The 21,116-nt window shown below is 44.2% G+C and overlaps 1 protein-coding gene across 2 annotated transcripts in view; it reads left to right on the plus strand.

Annotated features, from left to right (window-relative positions):
* The first annotated feature begins 2,136 nt into the window (after positions 1-2,136).
* MLXIP (MLX interacting protein) overlaps positions 2,137-21,116 on the plus strand; it is a 55,183-nt gene continuing 36,203 nt past the window's right edge. The window contains exon 1 of one of the 2 annotated variants that reach the window (XM_060269524.2): positions 2,137-2,737. In XM_060269524.2, the coding sequence (XP_060125507.1) occupies positions 2,253-2,737 (485 nt within the window). In that variant the 5' untranslated portion in view covers positions 2,137-2,252. The remainder of the gene's footprint in view (positions 2,738-21,116) is intronic. The other variant, XM_035097950.3, reaches the window with a different exon arrangement.

Raw genomic sequence — 21,116 nt, forward strand, 5'->3', positions numbered from 1 at the left:
GTGTTAGCTTTCACGTGCCTTGGGAAAGGACTGTAGTAAGCAACATACAGCAACATTATTTGCTTACAGAATGTCCTAGATTCAGTCTCTGGCATGTTGGGCTGGGAAGGAACCTGGTCTGAAAAGCAAAACTGTTGCCATTCTAGATGGTTAACTGAGCTAGATGGCCCTGTGGTCTAGCTACATTAAGGCGGTTTCCTACAGCACTCTTACTTGACAGTAAGGTATTTATCCCAATGGGACTTCTGAGTAAACATACCTAGGATCACTCAAAAGTATTGTGGCAGATTGGCAGGCTGACAAGTGTTTTGTCTTGAAAGCTTTAGGGGACTAAAACTGGTGCTTTAATAAATTGCCCTTTGAGGTGCTCTAAGCCACTATTTCCCTTTCTTTTCTTTTTGCTGCAAATAGACTTAACAAGGCCGCTTCTGTGGAACACTGTCCCATGAGTTGTGGCACAAACTTACTGACAACTGGAAGAGGTTGCTTTGCCAGCAACACTCCTACTAGTGAGACACATATTTTATTTAAGTTTTATATATGCCACCCTTCACACAAGCATAATTCAGGGCGATTCACAATAAAATAATGATAATTTAAATACTACAAATAAAAGCAGTTTCCAAATTCATAATGGCAACAGGACTCATTCACACAGCAGAAATAAAATAGATGGAATTCTTTGGCCAGGCAAGATAGCTTAGCCCCCACCCATAGGATCTTATGCCCTAGGCCAACAACCTTCATGTGTTATAATTTAGCTGCTGCCTTTTTTAATCTGGCTGGGTTGTGTCTCACTAAGGCAATATTCACACCATGCATTAAAGGTGCTATGATTCCACGTTAAACAATAAAGTGTTCCCCCAGAGAATTCTGGGAGCTGTAGTGAAGGGTGCTGAGAGTGATTAGGACACCCCTAGTTCCCTTTCCAGAGCTAAAATTCTCAGTTTCCTGGAAAGTGGGGGCGACACTTAAACCACTCTGGAAATTGTAGCTCTGGGAGGGAAGCAGGGGTCTCCTAACCATTTCCAGCACCCTTCACAAAGTTTCCAGAATTACGGGGTGGGGGTGGGAGAGAAGAGAGAACTGTAACTTTAATGTAGAATCACAGAGCTTCAAATGTATGGTGCCAGTCATACTTTGAGCATACCCATTAAAATGGATGGCGCTAAGTTGCAGCTAAGACTGCGTGCACATTCTCCCCTCCCTCCCTGCCTCAAAGAGCTCTGGGCATGGTAGTTTGTTTAAGGGTTGCTGGGAGCTGCGACCCCATGAGGGGTAAATGACAGGGGAAAGACACTGCTTCGAATATGCTTCAAAGGTTGTAATGCTGCGTGTCCTCCTATTTCAGTGGGCCTGCTGGAGCAAATTCCAATAAAATATTTGAGGGGGGCGTCTCACCCCCCCCCAAGTTGATGGACGTTGCCATTCAAACAGGATGTGTGCACCATTTCATATGATCGATTATGTGGGGCGGAGCTTACCCGCCCCACCAAAAAAACACATTTTTTTCCAAGCTGGCACCCCCCCCCCAGCTGGCAAGTGTGGCTTCAAGCCGCCTGTTTCCATCTACAGCAGGCATCCCCAAACTGCGGCCCTCCAGATGTTTTGGCCTACAACTCCCATGATCCCTAGCTAACAGGACTAGTGGTCAGGGATGATGGGAATTGTAGTCCAAAACATCTGGAGGGCCGAAGTTTGGGGATGCCTGATCTACAGCTTTTCTGGTTGCCGGAAGTCGCCAATGTACTTATGGCTGGCTTTCGGACGGGGAGGCGATGGGTCCGCTTTGTTCTCGTTCCTACGCATTTCGCGTTTCCCTCTCGTGTTTGTATGCTGTGAGCCGCCCTGAGATCCGCGGAGGAAGGGCGGTATATTATACAAGTCTAAGAAATAAAACAAATCCCTATCAGCCGCCAGCCTTCCTGCGTGAGGTGTGAACCCGACGCCTGTCAGCCACGAACCAGGCACTGACTCTCCGCCGAGGCCAAGCAGAAGGGCGCGCACAGCCGACGAGGCTCCCAGGCGCCCCGCTCCGCCCCTTCCCAGCCCAGCCGAGGTGGCGGCGGAGGCGGCCGCCCGAGAGGCAGGCAGGCGGGGCCAGGGGGGGCGGGAGGCGGCAACGGCGGACCCAGGCGGGGCGGGCCGGCCGAGGAGCTCCACTCGGCCGCGCCGGGCCTGACGGGGCAGACAGAGCCGGCGGGGGACGAGCAGGGCAGCGGCGGCGGCCCTAAGCCTTCAGCTGCTCTGCGATGGCGGCCGGCGTGTTCCTCCGGGCGGGCCGCTTCCCGGGGCTGGAGGGGGCCTCTCCCGCCCCGGGGGCCGCGGCGCCCCTGTCTCGGCGGGCGGAGGCGGCCGGGCTCTCCTCGTCGGAGGACAGCGAGGACGAGGGCGGCGGCGGCGCTGTGGCGGCGGCGGCCCCTCGCGGGCGCTGCGGAGTCGTGGGGCCCCCCGGGGGCGGCCGGCGCCGTGCGGTGGGCAAGCGGTCGGGCGCCGCGGCGGCGCAGATCATCCACTCGGGCCACTTCATGGTGTCGTCTCCGCACAGCGAGCACCCGCCCAAGAAGGGCTACGACTTCGACACCGTCAACGAGCAGACCTGCCAGACGTACCGCTTCGGCGCGGCCGCGGGGGCCGGAGGGGGAGGCGGCGCGGCGGACGGCGGCGGCGGGGGAGGCCGCCTCAGCATCGACGCCTCGCTCACGAAGCTCTTCGAGTGCATGAGCCTCGCCTACAGGTGAGGAGGGGGCGCCCGGGGAAGGTCGCCCGCATTTCATACCCTCTGATGAAAAAGAGGGGTGATGAGGATGAGGATGATAATAATAATAACAGCAACAATATAAATATAAATAATAAATTCCCCGCCCACCCGACTGGTTTGCCCCAGCCACTGGGCAGCTTCCAACACATATAAAAATGTTAATAAAACATTAAACGAGAGAAACCTGCCTACTGAAGGCTGCATAGTTACTTATGGCCTTGGCTCAGGGGGTCGCATACCAGTAACTCCAGACCAGGGGTCAGCAAACTTTTTTCAGCAGGGGGCCAGTCCACTGTCCCTCAGACCTTGTGTGGGGCCGGACTATATTTTTTGGGGGGGTGGGGGGTGGGAATGAACTGATTCCTATGCCCCACAAATAACCCAGAGATGCATTTTAAATAAAAGCACACATTCTACTCAAGTAAAAACACCAGGCAGGCCCCACAAATAACCCAGAGATGCATTTTTAAGAAAAGGACACATTCTACTAATGTAACAACACACTGATTCCTGGACCGCCCATGGGCCAGATTGAGAAGTTGAATGAGCCGCATCCGGCCCACAGGCCTTAGTTTGGGAACCCCTGCTCCAGACCCTCCAACATTTTCCCTATGAAAATAGGGATGACCTGAGGAAAAGAGGGTTCATTGCGGGATCGAATCAGAAACCGGGATGGCTTCTGTAAATTCCGGGAAAATAGGGACGCTTGGAGCATCTGTTATTTACTACCGCTACTGATCTTATTTTGGCTAGTTAGAGCAAGCCTCAGTTTGCTTGTTGTTTTGTTTCCAGCCACCTTTTCTCCAAGGCACTACATGCTTCTTTCCCCTTCCTTCACAACAACCTGGTGGTGATTTATTTATTTATTTATCTCATAAGATTTAAGCACTGCTCGGTGGTTATTTTTCTTTCTTTCGCAAAGCAGTTTACGAAAGGTAAAATGGTAAAATCGAGACAAAACTCATGACTCTACTGTGGAAATGTACAAAAGTTAAAATACTACAACAGATTAAAATCACCTCAACTTTTTAAGCATCCAGATAGGCTTGTCTAAGCAGCCGTGTTTTTATCAGCCTCCACAAAGAGCGCAGTCAGAGATCAAAGCACCTGCTTGATCTCAATAGGCAGGGAGTTCCAAAGTTTAGGTGCTGCTGCATTAAACAAGTATGAAGTGGCACCTACAGTAGTGCCAGTTCCGCCAGTTGAAGTGGTTGAATGAGCAGCTGTGCGGTAGGCTAGGCTGAGAAATGGTTGCTGGCCCACCAAAGTCTGTTTGGAGATAACGGGGCTTGCTTGTGAGTGGATGTGTGTGCAGCAGGCGCATGAAGCAGGTAGGGTTGGTGAGAGCATCAACTTCTAATACCAGCCCTTTAGCACAGAGTCCAGTGTGCTGCTGCCCTACATGCAACTCTTGTGGAGGAGAGTTAACCATGTCACTGGGCCAGCACTGGGCATGGGGTGTCCTAATCTTGGGAAGTGATTCTACTGTTGTTGTTTTCGTTCTGATTGAGTGAGTGAGTGTGCTTTTTTGTATTAATAGGGTGCTTCATAGAGAGCTTATGTATCAAAACATTGGTTGTAAATGGATACCAGTTGCCATGCAGTGGTAAATTTTCAGCTGTAGGAGGTCATTGTGATTGCCTGCACAAAGAATGTCAGGGACTGCAACCCCCACCATCTTCAGCTGTTGCTCTTGCTAGCTAGGGCTTATGGGAGTTGGAGTCTAGTCTCTGATTATTTTTCTCATGCTCTGACTTCCTCTGTGCTAATGTGTTACAAAAAGTAGTAAAACTTGGAAGCCTCATCATCACCTCGTTTCCTTGCCTGCCAATTGCCCTTGCCCTCAGTCACATGATATCATTTGCCCTGTTTTGAAAAAAGTCAGGAAGCTGTGCTTCCATTCTTCTGCACCATTGATATATATATATATATATATATATATATATATATATATATATATATATGTAGGCATTGCACGCGTGGAGGTCACAGCTGAGGTTGAGGAAGCCTGCTCTGGAGGCTTGTGAGAGGGGCAAGTGTGGGCTGATTTAGTGTAGGACAGGCATCCCCAATCTTCGGCCCTCCAGATGTTTTGGACTACAATTCCCATCATCCCTAACCACTGGTCCTGTTAGCTAGGGATCATGGAAGTTGTAGGCCAAAACATCTGGAGGGCCGCAGTTTGGGGATGCCTGGTGTAGGAGAAGACGTTAAAAAAATGTACTGAATTTGTGTTGCAAAGAATGTGAGATTCTGTCTTCTCTTGCATGGTAGCAGTTTTCAAGTACGCATCAACAATTGTCTTGAGTGTGACCCCAAATTAGCCAAAGTAGTTAACTGCAAATCTTATTTGCAGAAAGAGCTATAAAAGTAAGTTTATGGTGGAAAATCTTAAGTTCCTTCAAGTCAGCATGTTGTTTTGGTTTCCACTCCTCTTTTGCCCATTGCAAGAAAAGAGTGTGCTTTCTCTTTACCATGCTTTCTCCTTTGTATGCATTTAACTGAGAGATTGAAGTGTCAAAAGCTACGTTGATAGATGTCTAGAATTCCATGAGAGAATGGAAACAACTTTTGGGAATTTACACTACAGTCTGTTTTTTCTTAGACGATTCTCCTCGTCTTGCCTCAGGAACATGATTTGCTCAACATTGCAATGTAAATTTGTGCTAAGCTAATTGGATGTGGTAACAAATGGTAGAGCTGCCCTGTTGGATTAGACCAAGGCCTGTCTTGTTCAGCATTCTGTTCCCTACACAGAAGGTCTGTTGTCATACTACTATGAGGAAACTGTTTATAACTTTAAAACACAGTGTCCGCTTGCTTTTTTTTAAAAAAGTCTGCCATTAGACTGTCTGTTTCAGAAGTTGGAGCTGGCACATAAGCCAGTAATCTAGCTAGAAAAGCAGGGTGTGGAAAGGGGCTGTGAAGGGACCGGTGAACTTCCTTGCAAGGAAAGTTTATGTTTGGGGCTCTGGAGAAAGAGAACTAAGGAATGTGTGCAGCCACTATAAAGGCCTGTATGCATGGTGTGAAGGAAGTGGATAAAAGTTGCTCTTCCTGCAAGAGATTCTGAGCAGACAAAAAGCAAAACTTCACACATTGCAGCCACAAGATATGGAGATGGTTTTAAAAAGAGACGTGAGAAATTCAGGAAGGATAATGGCTACAGTCATAATGGCTGTGTGAATACCAGTGGCTGAGGACCATGAGCAAGAGAGTGCTGTTGCACACATGGTCTGTTTGGGGGCTTCCCAAAGCCATCTTACTGGCCACTATGGGGAAAGGGATGCTGGACTAGGTAGACCTTTGGCCTGATTCAGCAGGGCTGCTCTGATGTTCAAGACCAGTTTGTGGGGCTGCTTTCCAGACAGTGAGTTACAAAGCAAACTTGCTTTCAATAATGCAAAAACACAGTGTCAGGTGGACTATTAGGGCTACAGCTGAATTTTGTTTCTAAGTGGGCTAGTATTTGTCCTGTTGTTGTAGGAGGGACATGTTACATTTTTCTAAGCTAGTAATGTAGTATGCAAATTGTGCATTGTGTGCTAAATTCAATCTGCTACAGTAATGAGACCTAGAAAGTCTTTTATCTGCCTCTACAAAGTATTGCAGGGACATTTTCTTCTCTATGCCTTCACTGCCTAAAGATCAAAGTATCACAACAGGATCAAAGATTGTGACTGATCCAGATTAGATAGGTGTCTGTAGGTGTGCACTGTCTCACAATGCTTTGCAACAGTGATTCTCCCTCAGTTAATGAAAACTTGCAAAATATTTTGTGAAGGATTATGTTAACTTCAGATTTACCCAAACCATGCATGCATAGAAATTGTGTTAACTACTTCCTTTCCTCCTGTTATGGAAAGAGTGCTAGAGGCAAAGTAATGTTCAAGTGACACAAAATATTGTTACTTTTTCTGCTGTTGAATGTTTTCCCTTCTTGTTCTTAACACGGATGTGTAAATATTGCTTGTGATTTGTGTAAGCTCTTTTTAGAATATGCAGCAAACCGAAGCCTATAATAATGGAGTAATGCACCAGCTTCATAAAGCGAGCAGAAATTACTTTGTTGATCCATTTGCGTGCTTTGGAGGCGATCTTATCTGTTAAGGAGACTTTGCTTAAGATAGATGTGTGGCTGGTGGTTATATTTTAGGAATGATGTTAACACTGGGATTAATCAGTGTAAGCCCTCTGAATCTTGTTTGTTGAGGTTGCCCAGACTAGGATATCAACAAAACCTAGCTCCTCTAAATTTTGGGTTAAAATGATGTGTGAAATTATTATTTATTATTGTTGTTGTTGATTTCAGTGCTGTGAGGGTGGGTTAAAAAAATGAAATAGATAACTTCCCAGACAATTCTCAATATTGGGGGGGGGCAGAGCAGGGAGGGAACAAGCATTGAGGCACCTTAAAGACTAATAGCTTATAGCCATGGTCATAGGAAAATGAAATTCAAACCATACTGTTTACAGTTCCTCTCTGTCCCCCACAACTCACTCTCTCTCTCTCTCTCTCTCTCTCTCTCTCTCTCTCTCTCTCTCTCTCTCTCTCTCTCTCTCTGTGTGTGTGTGTGTGTGTGTATCACATCACTCAGGACAACACTTTCTTAGGGAAGTGGACTGTTGTCCACAGAAGCGTAGGCCACAATAGTTTCTTAGTACAGACAGACCATTTGCTGTTGCAGCTTCTATCATGGTGTTCCAGGCAATTAGAAAATGGGTGAAATATTTCAAATAGATCAACATTCACTGGGTAAGGATATGCAGGCACTTCACAGGTTTGCATACCAACCACTGATATTGTTGTAATAAACTATTACCATGTCAATTTTTTATTTGTTGAACGTGTGCAGAAAAAGGCACATTTACTTCTCTCTTACTCCTTCCCTCTGCTACCTTTACATTTTTATTTGGAAACAAAAGCTTCAGAGCAAAAAGGTCTATGACTCTGAAACTAACGTTGATAACTTGTCATGCCCAGTTGTTGCTGCCCACAGAAGCTTCAAGGTTATGCTTATGCTTTTAAAATGTATTTTTACATAATTTCCAAGGAAGTAGATGTCAAAGCTGAATCCTGTACTTAAATAAAATATATAAACAGAATGAAAATACCACATTTCCCCCCCCCCAAATCAGGTACAAACAAATCCAGTCTTTCAGGCCATAGAAGTCCTGGTCTGAAGTCTTTAATTTTACGGAGGTTTTCAGTATGAAAGCCGTGTAGGATAGTTTTGCTTGCATGCAGCTGCTCACTTGGAGCAAAGAAGAATTGCTTTCAAGTACTGTAGTTTGGTAGGGAAGTATCACAAAGGCTGATTGTGTCTCTTTCCCCTTTCCTTTTAGTTAATAAATAACTAGCATTTGGAACTATGTGGAATAATGGAACTAGTGATTTTTTGTGTGTGTGGTAATTTTTGTGAACTTATTTGTAAGGCTGCTACAGCTTGAGGCTAGTAGGTAAAATAAAAAAGAGTCTCTTCTTGTTCCTTTCCCTGTGTGCAGTTTAGGAACAAGGCTGGCTTTGGTACGCTGCATCTTTTACCCCGTGAAAGGAGCAGTTTCCCAACCATAGCCCTGTAAAATGTACAGTAGTAGGGGGATTCTGCAGTAGAAAAGCGAGGACAATGGTCTCTGTGAAACCAACCATTGGATCATGTGGTTTGTTATCTCTTTCTGGTGAAGGTGAAGGTAATGCTCGAAAAATTGACTGACGCTTTTCCTGCCTGATTAGCCAGTTTACCTCTGGGAGATTAATCTGTCATTAACAGACCCCCGAAGTGAGCAGTTTTTCACAGGAAGTGGTTTGGGAAGCAGCCGAAAAGACTAGCAGAGCATTTTATTTGTATTGTAAATATTTTTAAAAAGATAATAGAATGCAGCAGATCGGACTAAAAGGAAAGAAAATTGATTGCACTGTTCATATTACGTTTTTGATGTATGATTCTACCTTGCAGTGGTCGGAGTCTATGCCAAGCAAGCATCAGCCTTAATGTTGCATTTATTTATTTTTGGTGCATTTGTACCTACCGTACCAATCTCTCACCAAAGAATATTGGGATTCTTTAGTTGTCTCATCCAGTTGTGGGTCAGTCCCTTTTCTCTGTTCCTACAGAGCTGGAAGTATGGACTTGTTTATGGTGCATGTGAAATGAAAAGACCTGTGTTTCCATGGTTTAGGGTCCAAGAAGAGGCAACAGTGAAAAAGAAGAAATGGTTGTATGCTTCAGAAAGATTGTTTTCCATTAAACAGTAGAAATTGTGTCCTTCTGTAAGAGCAGTTCATCAATGGGCTAAGCCTCCTAGAGACAGTGCATAATCTCATTCAAGGATCTTCATCGACAGGTTGGACACCCATTTGTTGAAAATGCTTTATGTACAGAAGGTCCTGTGTAGAACAGAGTCATGCACTGGATAATCAGTTTACATCCTGCCTCGGATGAAGTGGTATCGATAGTTCCATGCCTGAATTCCTTGCAGCCCGATCATCCAGAGAATCCTAAAGTAGGAATTCAGCCTGCACTCTAGGTACCTTATACACATCCTGTTTCTATGCTTCTTTAGATGGAACCAAGGTGGTATTGTGGTCTAAACCAATGAACCTCTTGGGCTTGCCAATTGGAAGGTCGGCGATTTGAATCCACACAATGGTTGTGAGCTCCCGTTACTCTGTCCCAGCTCCTGCCAACCTGTCAGTTTGAAAGCACGCCAGTGCAAGTAGATAAATAGGTACCGCTGTGACGGGAAGGTAAACAGCGTTTTCGTGCACTCTGGCTTTCGTCACAGTGTTCCGTTGTGCCAGAAGTGGTTTGGTCCTGCTGGCCACATGACCTGGAAAGCTGTCTGTGGACAAACGTCGGCTCCCTCAGCCTGAAAGCGAGATGAGCGCTGCAACTCCATAGTCACATTTGACTGGACTTAACCATCCAGGGGTCCTTTACCTTTTACATGGAACCAAGTCCTCCTGAGCTTGATGGGATTGAATCCTTGGCATGTGAACACAGGATCAAAATTCTGAGCAGTATCCTACCTGTGGATGAAGTGGCTGCTTGAAAAGGAAAAAGTTGCATAACACAGGAATCACAACATTGTTTATTGAAGCTGTTATATCCGCTGTAATGGACATGTTGGCTTCTAGAGGAGCTTTTCATTCCATTTCATTCCAGAGCCCACCTGTTTTTAGACTACAGTATAAAATGAAAACAGTAGTAAATGAAAATGGTGCCGTTAGGTAATTTTAGACTTTGGACTTGATTGCCTTATTGGAATGCCACTCTTCAGATAATAGGTGGATATTACTTCACAAGTGTTAGAAACTCAGATATATAAGCTAGGCAGCAAGTCACCAAAATGGAATGCCTCATTCCCATTTTTGGCCAGACGACTCAAAAGTTATATTTCTCAATACAACTTTTTCATTCCTGAAATTCATTATGATTGTGCAGATAAAATATAATGGATAAAATTCTACAGGATGTGTTGCTAGTGTGTGAGAACATTCAAGATCCAAGGATCCCCAGGCATGCACCCCCAGATGGTGGAGATGTCAGGCCCGGGCATCTTGTTTTGGTTACAAAGTGCGCCTGGGGAATTTTGAATGCTGACTTCACCTACTCCAAAATGTCATCCTTGCTGTGTTTGGGGTCCCACCTGCTCATTCTCCTAAGTAGGGTCTTGGACTTCTGCCCCCAAAGACTGGTACCACTGGGTTTGCTTTTGCTGAGTTCCATTTTGCATTGCTGGGGCTGTTCCAAGTGTTTTCTTTCCTGCTTGTGCAATAGTTATTTCCCAGAACTATTAGCAGGCAATTTTTTGCATTTCCTTCTGGGAGGAGGGCTCTGTCAATACTAGCATATTGTGACAATATAGGCACATCTATTTCTGTAGCTACACAGATGATTACTATTACACCGTGCCTTGATTTATTTAACAGAAATACAGTGGTACCTCACAAGATGATTTTTTCGCAAGACGAATGTGTCTTGCGATCTGATGGTGACTTGCAAGACGAATTCGTTTTGCGAAAAATTCATCTTGCAAATCACAGTTTCCCATAGGAATGCATTGAAATTTAATTAATGTGTTCCTGTGGGCAAAAAGAAAAAAGAATTTTCAGTGCATTCCTATGGGAAACCACGATTCTCAAGATGCATTTTTCGCAAAACGAATTGACTCGCGGAACGAATTAAATTCATCTTGCGAGGCACCGCTGTAAAGCCAAAATGGGTAGTTAGAGAGACACTTCTGTGGGTATAGGATCTGATAGCTAACATTTTCATGTAAAATCTGCATATGTTCTTAGTTGGAATTCTTTGTGAAAGCACCTGCCTGTGTGCTGACAGAACTGCCTGATCTCTCTCCCAATGGCAGAGAAGTGTTGCTCTTGATAGGGTGCTTGTGGATTGTGCTGCTATGCCAAAACAAACCAAGGCAAGAAGTTCACAATACTAAATGGGCTGTGTCCCTAGCAGCAGGTCAACAAAGGCTGTGAGGTCTGCATTGCATTCTTTAAGTAAGGACTTCTTAAACTTCTTAAACTTTACCATCTCAGACTTAACCAACCCAAAACAAACAGTTGTCTGTAAATAGATGTTAAATCTCTTCTCTTTTCTCCACCTCCCCTCCTCCGCCCACTTGCTGCTGATCCCTTCCCAAATTCACATTGCTGAAGCATTTACAGGAGCTCTCCTTGAGCTTTTCCTACAGTTTCTCTCTTGCAAAGCTTATCATTCGGTAAAAAGCCACAATTGAGAGAAAACACGGGGTTTCAGATGCACAATTACACTTGTTGACATCCATCTAAAATTCATTGGCAGGAAATAGTAGTAGTAGTAGTAGTAGTAGTAACAACAACAACAACAACAACAACAACAACAACAACAACAACATTTATATCCTGCCCATCTGGCTGGGTTTCCCCAGTGACTCTGGACGGCTCCCATCAGAATAGTAGAAACACGATAAAACATCAAACATTTAACATTTCGCTAAGCAGGGCTGCCTTCATATATGAATGGGGAGAAATGGCCAGGGAGGAAAGCCTAGTTCTTCCAGTCCACCTGCTGTTCCTTAGCTCAAAATTGCAGCCTTCCAAGGTTTCTCTTCATTTGAAATAGAATAGTTGGAAGTCTGTTATATGCAGTTGTCAGGAATCTGTGGCCTTCCAGATGCTGTTGGACTCTAGCTTCCCTCAGTCTCTGCCACCATGGTCATAGAACTGTAGAGATGGAAGGGGTCATCTCAGAGAGGTCAGCTGCTCCCCACCCCTGATGTAATATGTAGTTTGCCTGTCAGCCATAATATTGCTCAAGATTTGCCTTTGGTGTTCTAGCAATCCTATGCTAACAAACGACAGCTGCATCTGTTATTTTGTTAATTTTGCTCTGTACTAGACCAAAAATCTTTTCAAAAGCACCCCTGCTTCCACATCAAAAGCTGGCTGCAAAGCTGGAAGTCTCATGAAATCCGAAGTTTGTCTGCAAAGGGAAAGTTTGCATTTATAATCCTTTTACGTGGCCTTTGTTAAGCAGACAAGTGGATGGCAGCTCCTTTTCTCAAGCTTGTCAGAGGTGTCAATGCTTGCAGCTTGATTCCATCACCTCTCTGCTGGCTGCCTGGGAGCCAGTCATGGGCACAAGCGGACTGACTGCACTGCACTCCTTTCACCAGCACTCAGCCACATTGTAGGGTAGTTAAGTGCCACTTGATAAGGCAAACTGCTTTGATGTGCTAAGTGAGGCAGCACTTGACTTCTCATCACTCTGTTCTGTCCCAGTGGCTGAAGAATGGCTCCAGGTTGGAGACTTTTCATGCTGAGGCCTGATGTTCCATTTAGAGCAGCTATTTCAAGGCGTCCCTTCTGAGCATTTGTATGTCTTCTTTACGGTAGATGAACGCCAGCCACAAATGTGGTTTTCACCACTCAGCAGATGCTTGAAGCCATGCCTTTGACAAATCTACCTGCCTGTTACACAAGTTTCCAAACACCTTTGTAGCACTTACCTACGTATTTAAGAAATGTAAAGACCGCTCTCATCATTTGGCCCCACAGTTGTTTGCAATAATAAAATGGTAATGAAATACAGTATATAAAACAATATAACATTTCTTATAAGAGAACAATGAAAAAGAGAAATAAAAAAACTCTAAATAATTCATCACGTTATTTAAATATATTGGTTTGCTTAACCCATCAACCAAACAGTTCATTAAACTAATGAAAGCAACATTGCACTTCATCACAAAATGATATCATTTTTAAAAAATTGATAAAGAGTGACAATTTCTTTACAAATTGATCTTTATCTGTAGAAAATCCTGAACCCAAATATCATATGTTTATATACTATAGCTGTATCCCATCAAGCATTCTGATAAAGCTACCGTACTTTTCTTCTTCCTGTACTTGGGAATTAACATTTTTGCCACTGCCAATATGTTAGTAACCATCTCAACATTTGTACTATCCAGACATCATTCCAAATAATTCAATAGTATTCCAGTTGGTATTCCAGTTGGTTCATTTGGGATATAGCCAGTCATCTGTTTAATACTAATGCAACACAAACCACTGAAAACTAGGAATCACATTTCAAAAATAAATGTAAATAATCTGTGTAAATTTTTCAACATCAACCATTATCCTGAGACAACTTCTTAATTGTTTTTTTTAATATGGTGTAAAATATCATTCATACATTTACAAAAAAATCTTTCATATGAGCAGCAATTAGTACTTTACTTATATTTTCTCCCAAGCAATTTAAATGTTAATAAAAAAATTTCTAGTTATAATAATAAATGCTAGAAGGTTTCGGGGAAAAGTTCAACATTTGATAAATCAGGTTATAAAACAAAAGATCCTTTTGGACCCCAAAGTGGTACTGCTTAATTATCAACCCCAAGAATTTAATTAATAAGAATTTAATTTTACACTTGTTAACAGCTGCAAAGTTAGTAATCACGAGACATTGGAAGTGCCTAGATGTGGACCTCTTTCAAACCTGGATCACACAGATTTGGACATAATACTTATAGACACACTTGATACTTTGCAACAAGAACGCTGAAGTGGTGGTGGGGGAGCACTACTTTTCATGCAACATGGTTTGTCAATCAGGTATGGCTTTCACCCCCCCAAAACAGGAGAGACACTACGGAATGACACTTTTGTTCATTGTAAGGTGGTGGACTTTCCTTCCTAGGAGGTTTTTAAGCATCTGTCATGCATTACAGGGTGTTGGACTTGATGACACTCCGGGCCCTTTCCAACTCTTGTTGTTTAGTCATTTAGTCGTGTCCAACTCCTCATGACCCCATGGACCAGAGGACGCCAGGCACTCCTGTCTTGCACTGCCTCCCGCAGTTTGGTCAGACTCATGTTGGTGGCTTCGTGAACACTGTCCAACCATCTCATCCTCTGTTGTACCCTTCTCCTTGTGCCCTCCATCTTTCCCAACATCAGGGTCTTTTCCAGGGAGTCTTCTCTTCTCATGAGGTGGCCAAAGTATTGGAGCCTCAGCTTCACGATCTGTCCTTCCAGTGAGCACTCAGGGCTGATTTCCTTCAGAATGGATAGGTTTGATCTTCTTGCAGTCCATGGGACTCTCAAGAGTCTCCTCCAGCACCATAATTCAAAAGCATCAATTCTTCCAACTCTACAAATATATTATTCTGTTACTCTATATGAGCAAGAGAATATAGTCTTCAGTAAGAGAATAATTATATGAAGGGTTTTTGTTTCTTTCTTTTGTTTTTTGCTAGTTTGTGTCTTTGGATGAGATGGTTCATGTTTTCTCCAGTGTGCTGGCCCCCTCTTTTTCATTGTTTTCTTCGTTTCATCTCTTTTGGCATCAGTCTACGGAATATGGATAAATGTTTAGATGAGATGCTTTTGACTTTGGCTATGTACAGCTGCTCAAAGTGGAAAATGAAGACTACAGCCAGCTTTGTGTTAACTCTTAAGATGCTGTAGGTACATGATTACTGCAGTAACATTACAGTCATACCTTGGGTTGCGAACGCTCCAGGTTACGCGTTTTCGGGTTGCACTCCGTGCCGAACCCAGAAGTACCGGAACGGGTTACTTCCAGGTTTCGGCGCTCGTCCCTTTACCTTTAAGCCCTTTCCGCATAGGGGATCTTCCCCATCCCCTTGAAAATTTTGGTTGTCCTTTTCTAAACCTTTTCCAACTCTACAATATCCTTTTTTGAAGTGAGATGACCAGAACGGTGAGTATTTCAATTGCATTTGCACCATACATTTTGTCTTGATGATCAGAGGTTGCTCTTAAAGGATCAGGAGCAGCTGTTCTTGACCTATGATGTGTGTGTGTGTGTGTGTGTGTGTGTGTATGCATGCATGTATATGCATATCATTAGATTCCTAGAGAAGCCATCAAGCTGACCTAATTGTCTTTTATAAACCTGCAGCAGCTGTTCATTTTCAACATAATCCATTCCTACATTTATTTCCACTCCTGACATGAATCAGGGTATGGGAGAAAATAGCCTGTATCTGTTTCCAGGTAGACTCAATTTTTCCAATTTTCCAATTTTGGTGAAGTGTGTAGTGGCTAAACTCATGAGCTATGAACTGGAAAGCATTTTAAAAATATACATATGAAAAAACCTTTGCAAATCTGCCTTAGAAGAAGACTTCTATGTATCTGAAACAATTATTTTTCTCATCAGCCGAGTCTGGTCCAGTAAAATACTATTTCTTGTGCTGCTTAGAGAGATGGTGATGCAAAAGCTTTCCTGTGGAAAGGTTTGGGGGACTGAAAAATCTCCATGCTAGGATGATTTTAAAATCCTATTTGCTGCCATTTCCTGGTCTTATCCAGTCTTCTTGGGAACCCCCAGATGGATTGTCCCATATAGGTCAGATCCATCAGTGTGAAACTTCACTCCCCTTAATGGCACCCCAGATCCACTGCTGAGGATAAATTGGGAAACTTCAAACTGCAGGACAGCAAGAGGTGCCAAAAGGATGGTGCCTCCCTCTGCTACGTGCCCTTAAATAACCAGGAACTCACGTGGCTTTTTCAGGCCTTGTTGGCCAACACAGGAGTGGCAAATATGATGAGGCAAGCCAAACATGCAAAGCATTTTAAAAGACATTCCTTACCCTCCATAGAAGGGCTGCTCTATAAGCAAGTGCCGATCAGAAGGTTGGCGGTTTGAGTCCCCGCTACGGGGTGAGCTCCTGTTGTTCAGTCCCAACTCCTGCCAACCTAGCAGTTCAAAAGCACGTCAAAGTGCACGTAGATAAATAGGTACCGCTACAGCGGGAAGGTAAACAGTGTTTCCGTGTGCTGCTCTGGTTCGCCAGAAGCAGCTTTGTCATGCTGGCCACATGACCTGGAAGCTGTACGCCGGCTCCCTTGGCCAATAATGCAAGATGAGCGCCGCAACCCCAGAGTCGGTCATGGCTGGACCTAATAGTCAGGGCAGGGGTCCCTTTAGCTTTATAAGCAAGTGCTGTGATTTTTCTGCAGCCAGTGATATGAATTTTAAATAGAGAGATGTTTGCTTTTGCTTTCTAAGGACCTTCTAGTATTCAGATAACACATACTTTTAGAATTCAGATAACACATACTTAGGACATACTTTTAAAATCTGGCTGCTGTGACACAGGTCATTTTGAAAATTTATCTCATTTTAACTTGTTGCAAATCCTGTTTAAGTTATGAAAGAGGTCTTTTGGCCTTCACAAGGTTTCCTGCGTTTATATTCTTGACTAACTTATTATAATTATTCTAGACTAACTAGACTAACTTTTTCTGTGATTCATGTTTTGCCTGGTTTCTGTTCAGTTTAATGCTTTCAACAGTAAACAGGTGCTGTTGATGAGCTTTTGAGTTGTAACTGAAGGACTGTTTTTGCATTGTGGACAGGATCAGCGTGGGAGAGGTGAGCTGGTTCTCCAAAATGCTCTTTTCTGGAACACCGAAGAGACTGTTTAGAATAAGAACCTTGTAGTCTTCAGGGTATTTATAGGCCTGTCATGTTGTGTGGGGAATGCTACATTATCCTTGGTGACAGAAGAGCCTAGCTTCAGGTTTCTCCACCTGTTGTATGTGGTAATTTAGCTCACTGTTCTATGAAGTCAGTATACCTTCCCCAAGCTCCTGTTCATCTAGGGTAAGAGACAGGCTAATAAATAATTGGAATAAGGTTCCTTTGAGGTACTCCACAAGAGCCAGCTTGGTCAGCTTTGCTGATAAACGAAACACCATCTCAACCTGGAGTTGCTGCTTAGACTTGAAGGCTTTGCAGAATTTGGAATCCCCCAGAATCCCAAAGCATTTGATTATTTGCCAGCACCCATTACTTGGTTTGGGTGGTCATTTTTAATACTTGGAAGGAACCATAAGGTGGCACTTCCAGCTTGGCAGTTATTTTTGGAAATGCTTCAACTTCAGCCGGAATTATGACTCACATCACATTGTTAAGCAGTTCTCGCATCTTTAGGATAACAGGGCTCCTGTATATACAATACAGTAGTTGAATAGCTGAGTTAATTTTGACAGGTGAATCTTCCCAGTCTTTGCAATACCATTGGCAGGAGAGAAGCTGAATTTTCTGAAATCTTCCATTTCTTTGTACAGTCGTACCTTGCGAGTCAACATTTTGACTCCTGAATGCCGCAAACCCAGAAGTGAGTGTTTTGGTTTGCGAATGTTCTTTGGAACCCGAACGTCTGACATGCCTTCCTGCGGCCAATCAGAAGTCGTGCCTTGGTTTCCGAATGTTTTAGAAGTCAAACAGAATTCCGGAACGGATTCCGTTCGACTTCCGAGGTACCACTGTACTCGCTAAACCAGATTGGCTTTGCATTTTAAAGTCAGGTGTCTCTTGCAACCACCCCTGTGACTAGGGTCGTATTTTAGTCACAATTTTACAAACTGACAAATAAGTGTGTCCCAGTTTAGCCCATGTTGAACTGGGATTTTGAACTCCAATCCAGTTCCCTGTCCCATCTTCCATGCTCATTTGTTGTAGCCAGCTGGTGTCTTCTTGCCCCTGGCTGAACTTTTTAGGTGGGGCAAACACAAGTGCAGCTGAGCATGTTAACTGCAACTTGTTATGGTAACAGTGGCAGAGCTATGTCGTCCCCTCTGTTCGTGTCCATCCCAGCCACAATAAAAGGAATAAAGGAACCCTTGATAACTTAAAGGAGGTCAAGAGTTTGCTCCCAGTTGTATCTGATCTCTTGTAACGTTCCTTTGCAGTCCAGTGCTCTGTGTTAAACCAGCTCCACACAGACTTCTGTTTCACCTCACTTAAACCTTCATCCTCTTCCACACTCCTGAAGCTCTAGCAAGATTAGGAGAATGGAAGTAGTTCAGAGAAGGAAGGAGTACAGGCATTGCTTTTTTTCTGGGGGTATTCAAGGGTACACAGTACCAGCACCTCTGTTTTTTGTTGTTAAAAAGTGTGGCACTTACTATAACAACTTCGTGGTGAGTACCAGCACCTATTTTTCTGGGGGGAAAGCACTGGGTGGAGGTATTACAAAGGTTATTTTTAGAGGCAGGAAGTGAGATAAATATAAAATTCTTCCAGGGCATCCTCTCTGCTCCCTATCCTTACACCCCACCAGCTTGTCAAATATATGGAAGAAATTATGGCACTGCCAAATAAAAGTGTCCATATGGCAGAGCTCTCTTCCACTCCGTCTGCCATAGGAATAAAAAAAATAACAATTCAATCTCATCAGGTTGCTTCAAAATATGGGTTTCCAAAGGGATAGTTGTTCTTGTTCTGAGTCAGTCATAGCATTGATGATTGCAGTTACTGTGTTTCTCCGAAAATAAGCCATACCCCGAAAATATGCCATACTCCAAAAAAATAAGCCATACCCTGAAAATAAGTCATAGTGATAGGCAGTTTAACCTTGTAGGTTAAACTACTGTACCATACTTAATAAAAAAACAAGACATCCCCTGAAAATAAGCCACCATGTGTTTTTTTTTGAGGAAAAATAAATATAAGACAGTGTCTTATTTTTGGAGAAACACGGCATATGTTGCAGTCTTCCATTGCAGGTTCTTCAGTTACTTCTTATTATAATAATAGCTATCACTACTGCTGCTGCTTATAACACATTAAAACATCAGTATAAATACATAATACCGTGTTTCTCACATTTTAAGACACCGTCTTATATTTATTTTACTTAAGAAAATAAGCCTATGGCTTATTTTCGGGGGTGTCTTATTTTTTTAAAATTACCTCCTCTTCCTGCTGCGGCCTGGCGCCCAGAACTGGCTGCTGCTGCTGCGCTGCTGGGCGCTTTGTTGGCGCTTCAGCAGGGCACGCTGCTGGGTCCCGCCACCAGGTCGGGGCTCAGCGTGGTGCGTGCTGCAGCTCTTGCCGCGTCCCGCCGGGTTGGAGCTCGGCAAAGCGCGCACTGTTGCCTTTGCCGGCTCCCGCTCCGTTGGCTCCCGACTCAGCAGGACCCGGTAAGGGCAGCAGCGCGCGCCACGCCGAGCCCCAACTGAGCGGGAGCCGGCAAAGGCAGCAGCACGCGCTTTGCCGGCTCCCACTCAGTCGGGGCTCGGCAAAGCGTGAGCTGCGGGTCGCGCAGGGTCCTGCTGGGTTGGGGCTCGGCGCGGGGCGTGCTGCAGCTTTTGCCGGCTCCCGCTCCATCTGAGCTCCACGCGGCGCATGTTGCGCATCCGCTTCCGGCAAGGACAGGCATCTTCCTTTTCCTGTTCCTTACGGAAGCGCCATCCGGACCTGCTCCCAGCACAGTATAGTACCAGTACCCCAGAATGTCTTATTTTGGGGGGATGCCTTATATTTTATTGCCTTGAGAAAATCATGCCATGGCTTATTTTATAGGCACGTCTTAAAATGTGAGAAACACGGCACCATAAAAGCAGAGCAAACAACATCCATAACTGACACAGGAAGCTCGGCAGCTCATTAATAACAAAAAACATGTGGGGGGAGGGGGATGTACCTTAAGTCTTTATGGTGCCACAATGATGTGCACAATTCCAGAGACTGGATTACCAAAGCCAGCCTGTCTCTATGCAGGTAGGGTCACAGCTAGAGTACGACCACAGAGTGATAAAAGGCACTGTACACACTCCTGATTGGCTTCAGCAAGTCTCACAAGACCTCAACCACTCCTATTGGTAAGGGCAGGGGTTCCCAACAAAATTTTCTCGAGGACCCCTCATCGAGCCGCTATTGTGACAAGGACCCCCATTAATTCCTAATCCTAAAATTAAAAAGTGAGAGCCAAATTAAGAGTCTTTTTATATTTTATATATATACGTTTTTTACAGTTACAACAGAGTACTCCATCAGTATACAGTTAGTTTTAATTTTCAGTTCTTAATGAGATGAGTTAAATCTGTCCTTTGAGTCTATTATTTCTGAAATATTAGGTTCCAAACTTGAAACTTTCACTCTGAAATCCGACTGCATGTCGAGCCGATTCCTATTTTTGTTTTTCATGAAACACATGGGAGAAAATGCTTGCTCACACCGATATGTGGTTGCAAATGGAAGGATCTTTTTCATTGCCTTATCTCCAAGTTTCTTGTAGTCCTTGCGTGCTGATGCAAGGTTCGAGAGTCACTGACTGACTTGCTTGAACATCAAATGCATTATCTTCCTCTTCATCTGTAGGCCTTTGTCATTTTAACAAACCACTTTTTAACCAACGGTCCATTTTTAACTACGCGAACTGTAGCTTCCGCGAAAAACAACGCTTTGTTTACAAACACTACTGTTTTGCAAAGAGGCAGCACGTGCCAGGGAGGAGGGAGGGGAATGGAGAAGACAGGGTACCTGCGCAGTAGCGCACAAATGAAGCCGACGCGCGCAAAGCATCTTGGGGAGGTGAGCGTTAGTAGAATGCGTGCGCTGCCTCTTTGCAAAACAGTAGCGTTTGTAAAGCGCCACCTAACGGCATACAGCAGAACTACTGCCTCTATCTAATTCTAGCTTTGCGCTAGACTCTGCTCATGCAGGAAGCGGCCAAAACAAAAAATCTTATCATACGAAATATATTTAATATATTTTTTATTCTAATAGTATCTTGCGAACCCCTCTGGCATAGCTCGCGGACCCCTGGGGGTCCCCGGACCACCTGTTGGGAACCACTGGGTAAGGGGAATAAGATTGCAAAAACACGCTTAAATGTGATCTCCAATTTAGCTCTTTCCTCCTTGTGGCAATAGAGCACCAGGCCAGAGTTAAATGTGTCCTTTCTTGATGTGAGCCGATGGCTGTGCCTGAAGCTTTCAACTGCAGTTGGGGATTTGCTTTCTAGCCATTTTGAAAACTGTATACAAACAAGTCAGTGGGTGAGTTTGGACTTCATTGAAGCCGCC

Source organism: Zootoca vivipara, chromosome 16 (genome assembly GCF_965207765.1).
Source record: "Zootoca vivipara chromosome 16, rZooViv2.hap1.1, whole genome shotgun sequence".
NCBI classification, from domain to species: domain Eukaryota; kingdom Metazoa; phylum Chordata; class Lepidosauria; order Squamata; family Lacertidae; genus Zootoca; species Zootoca vivipara.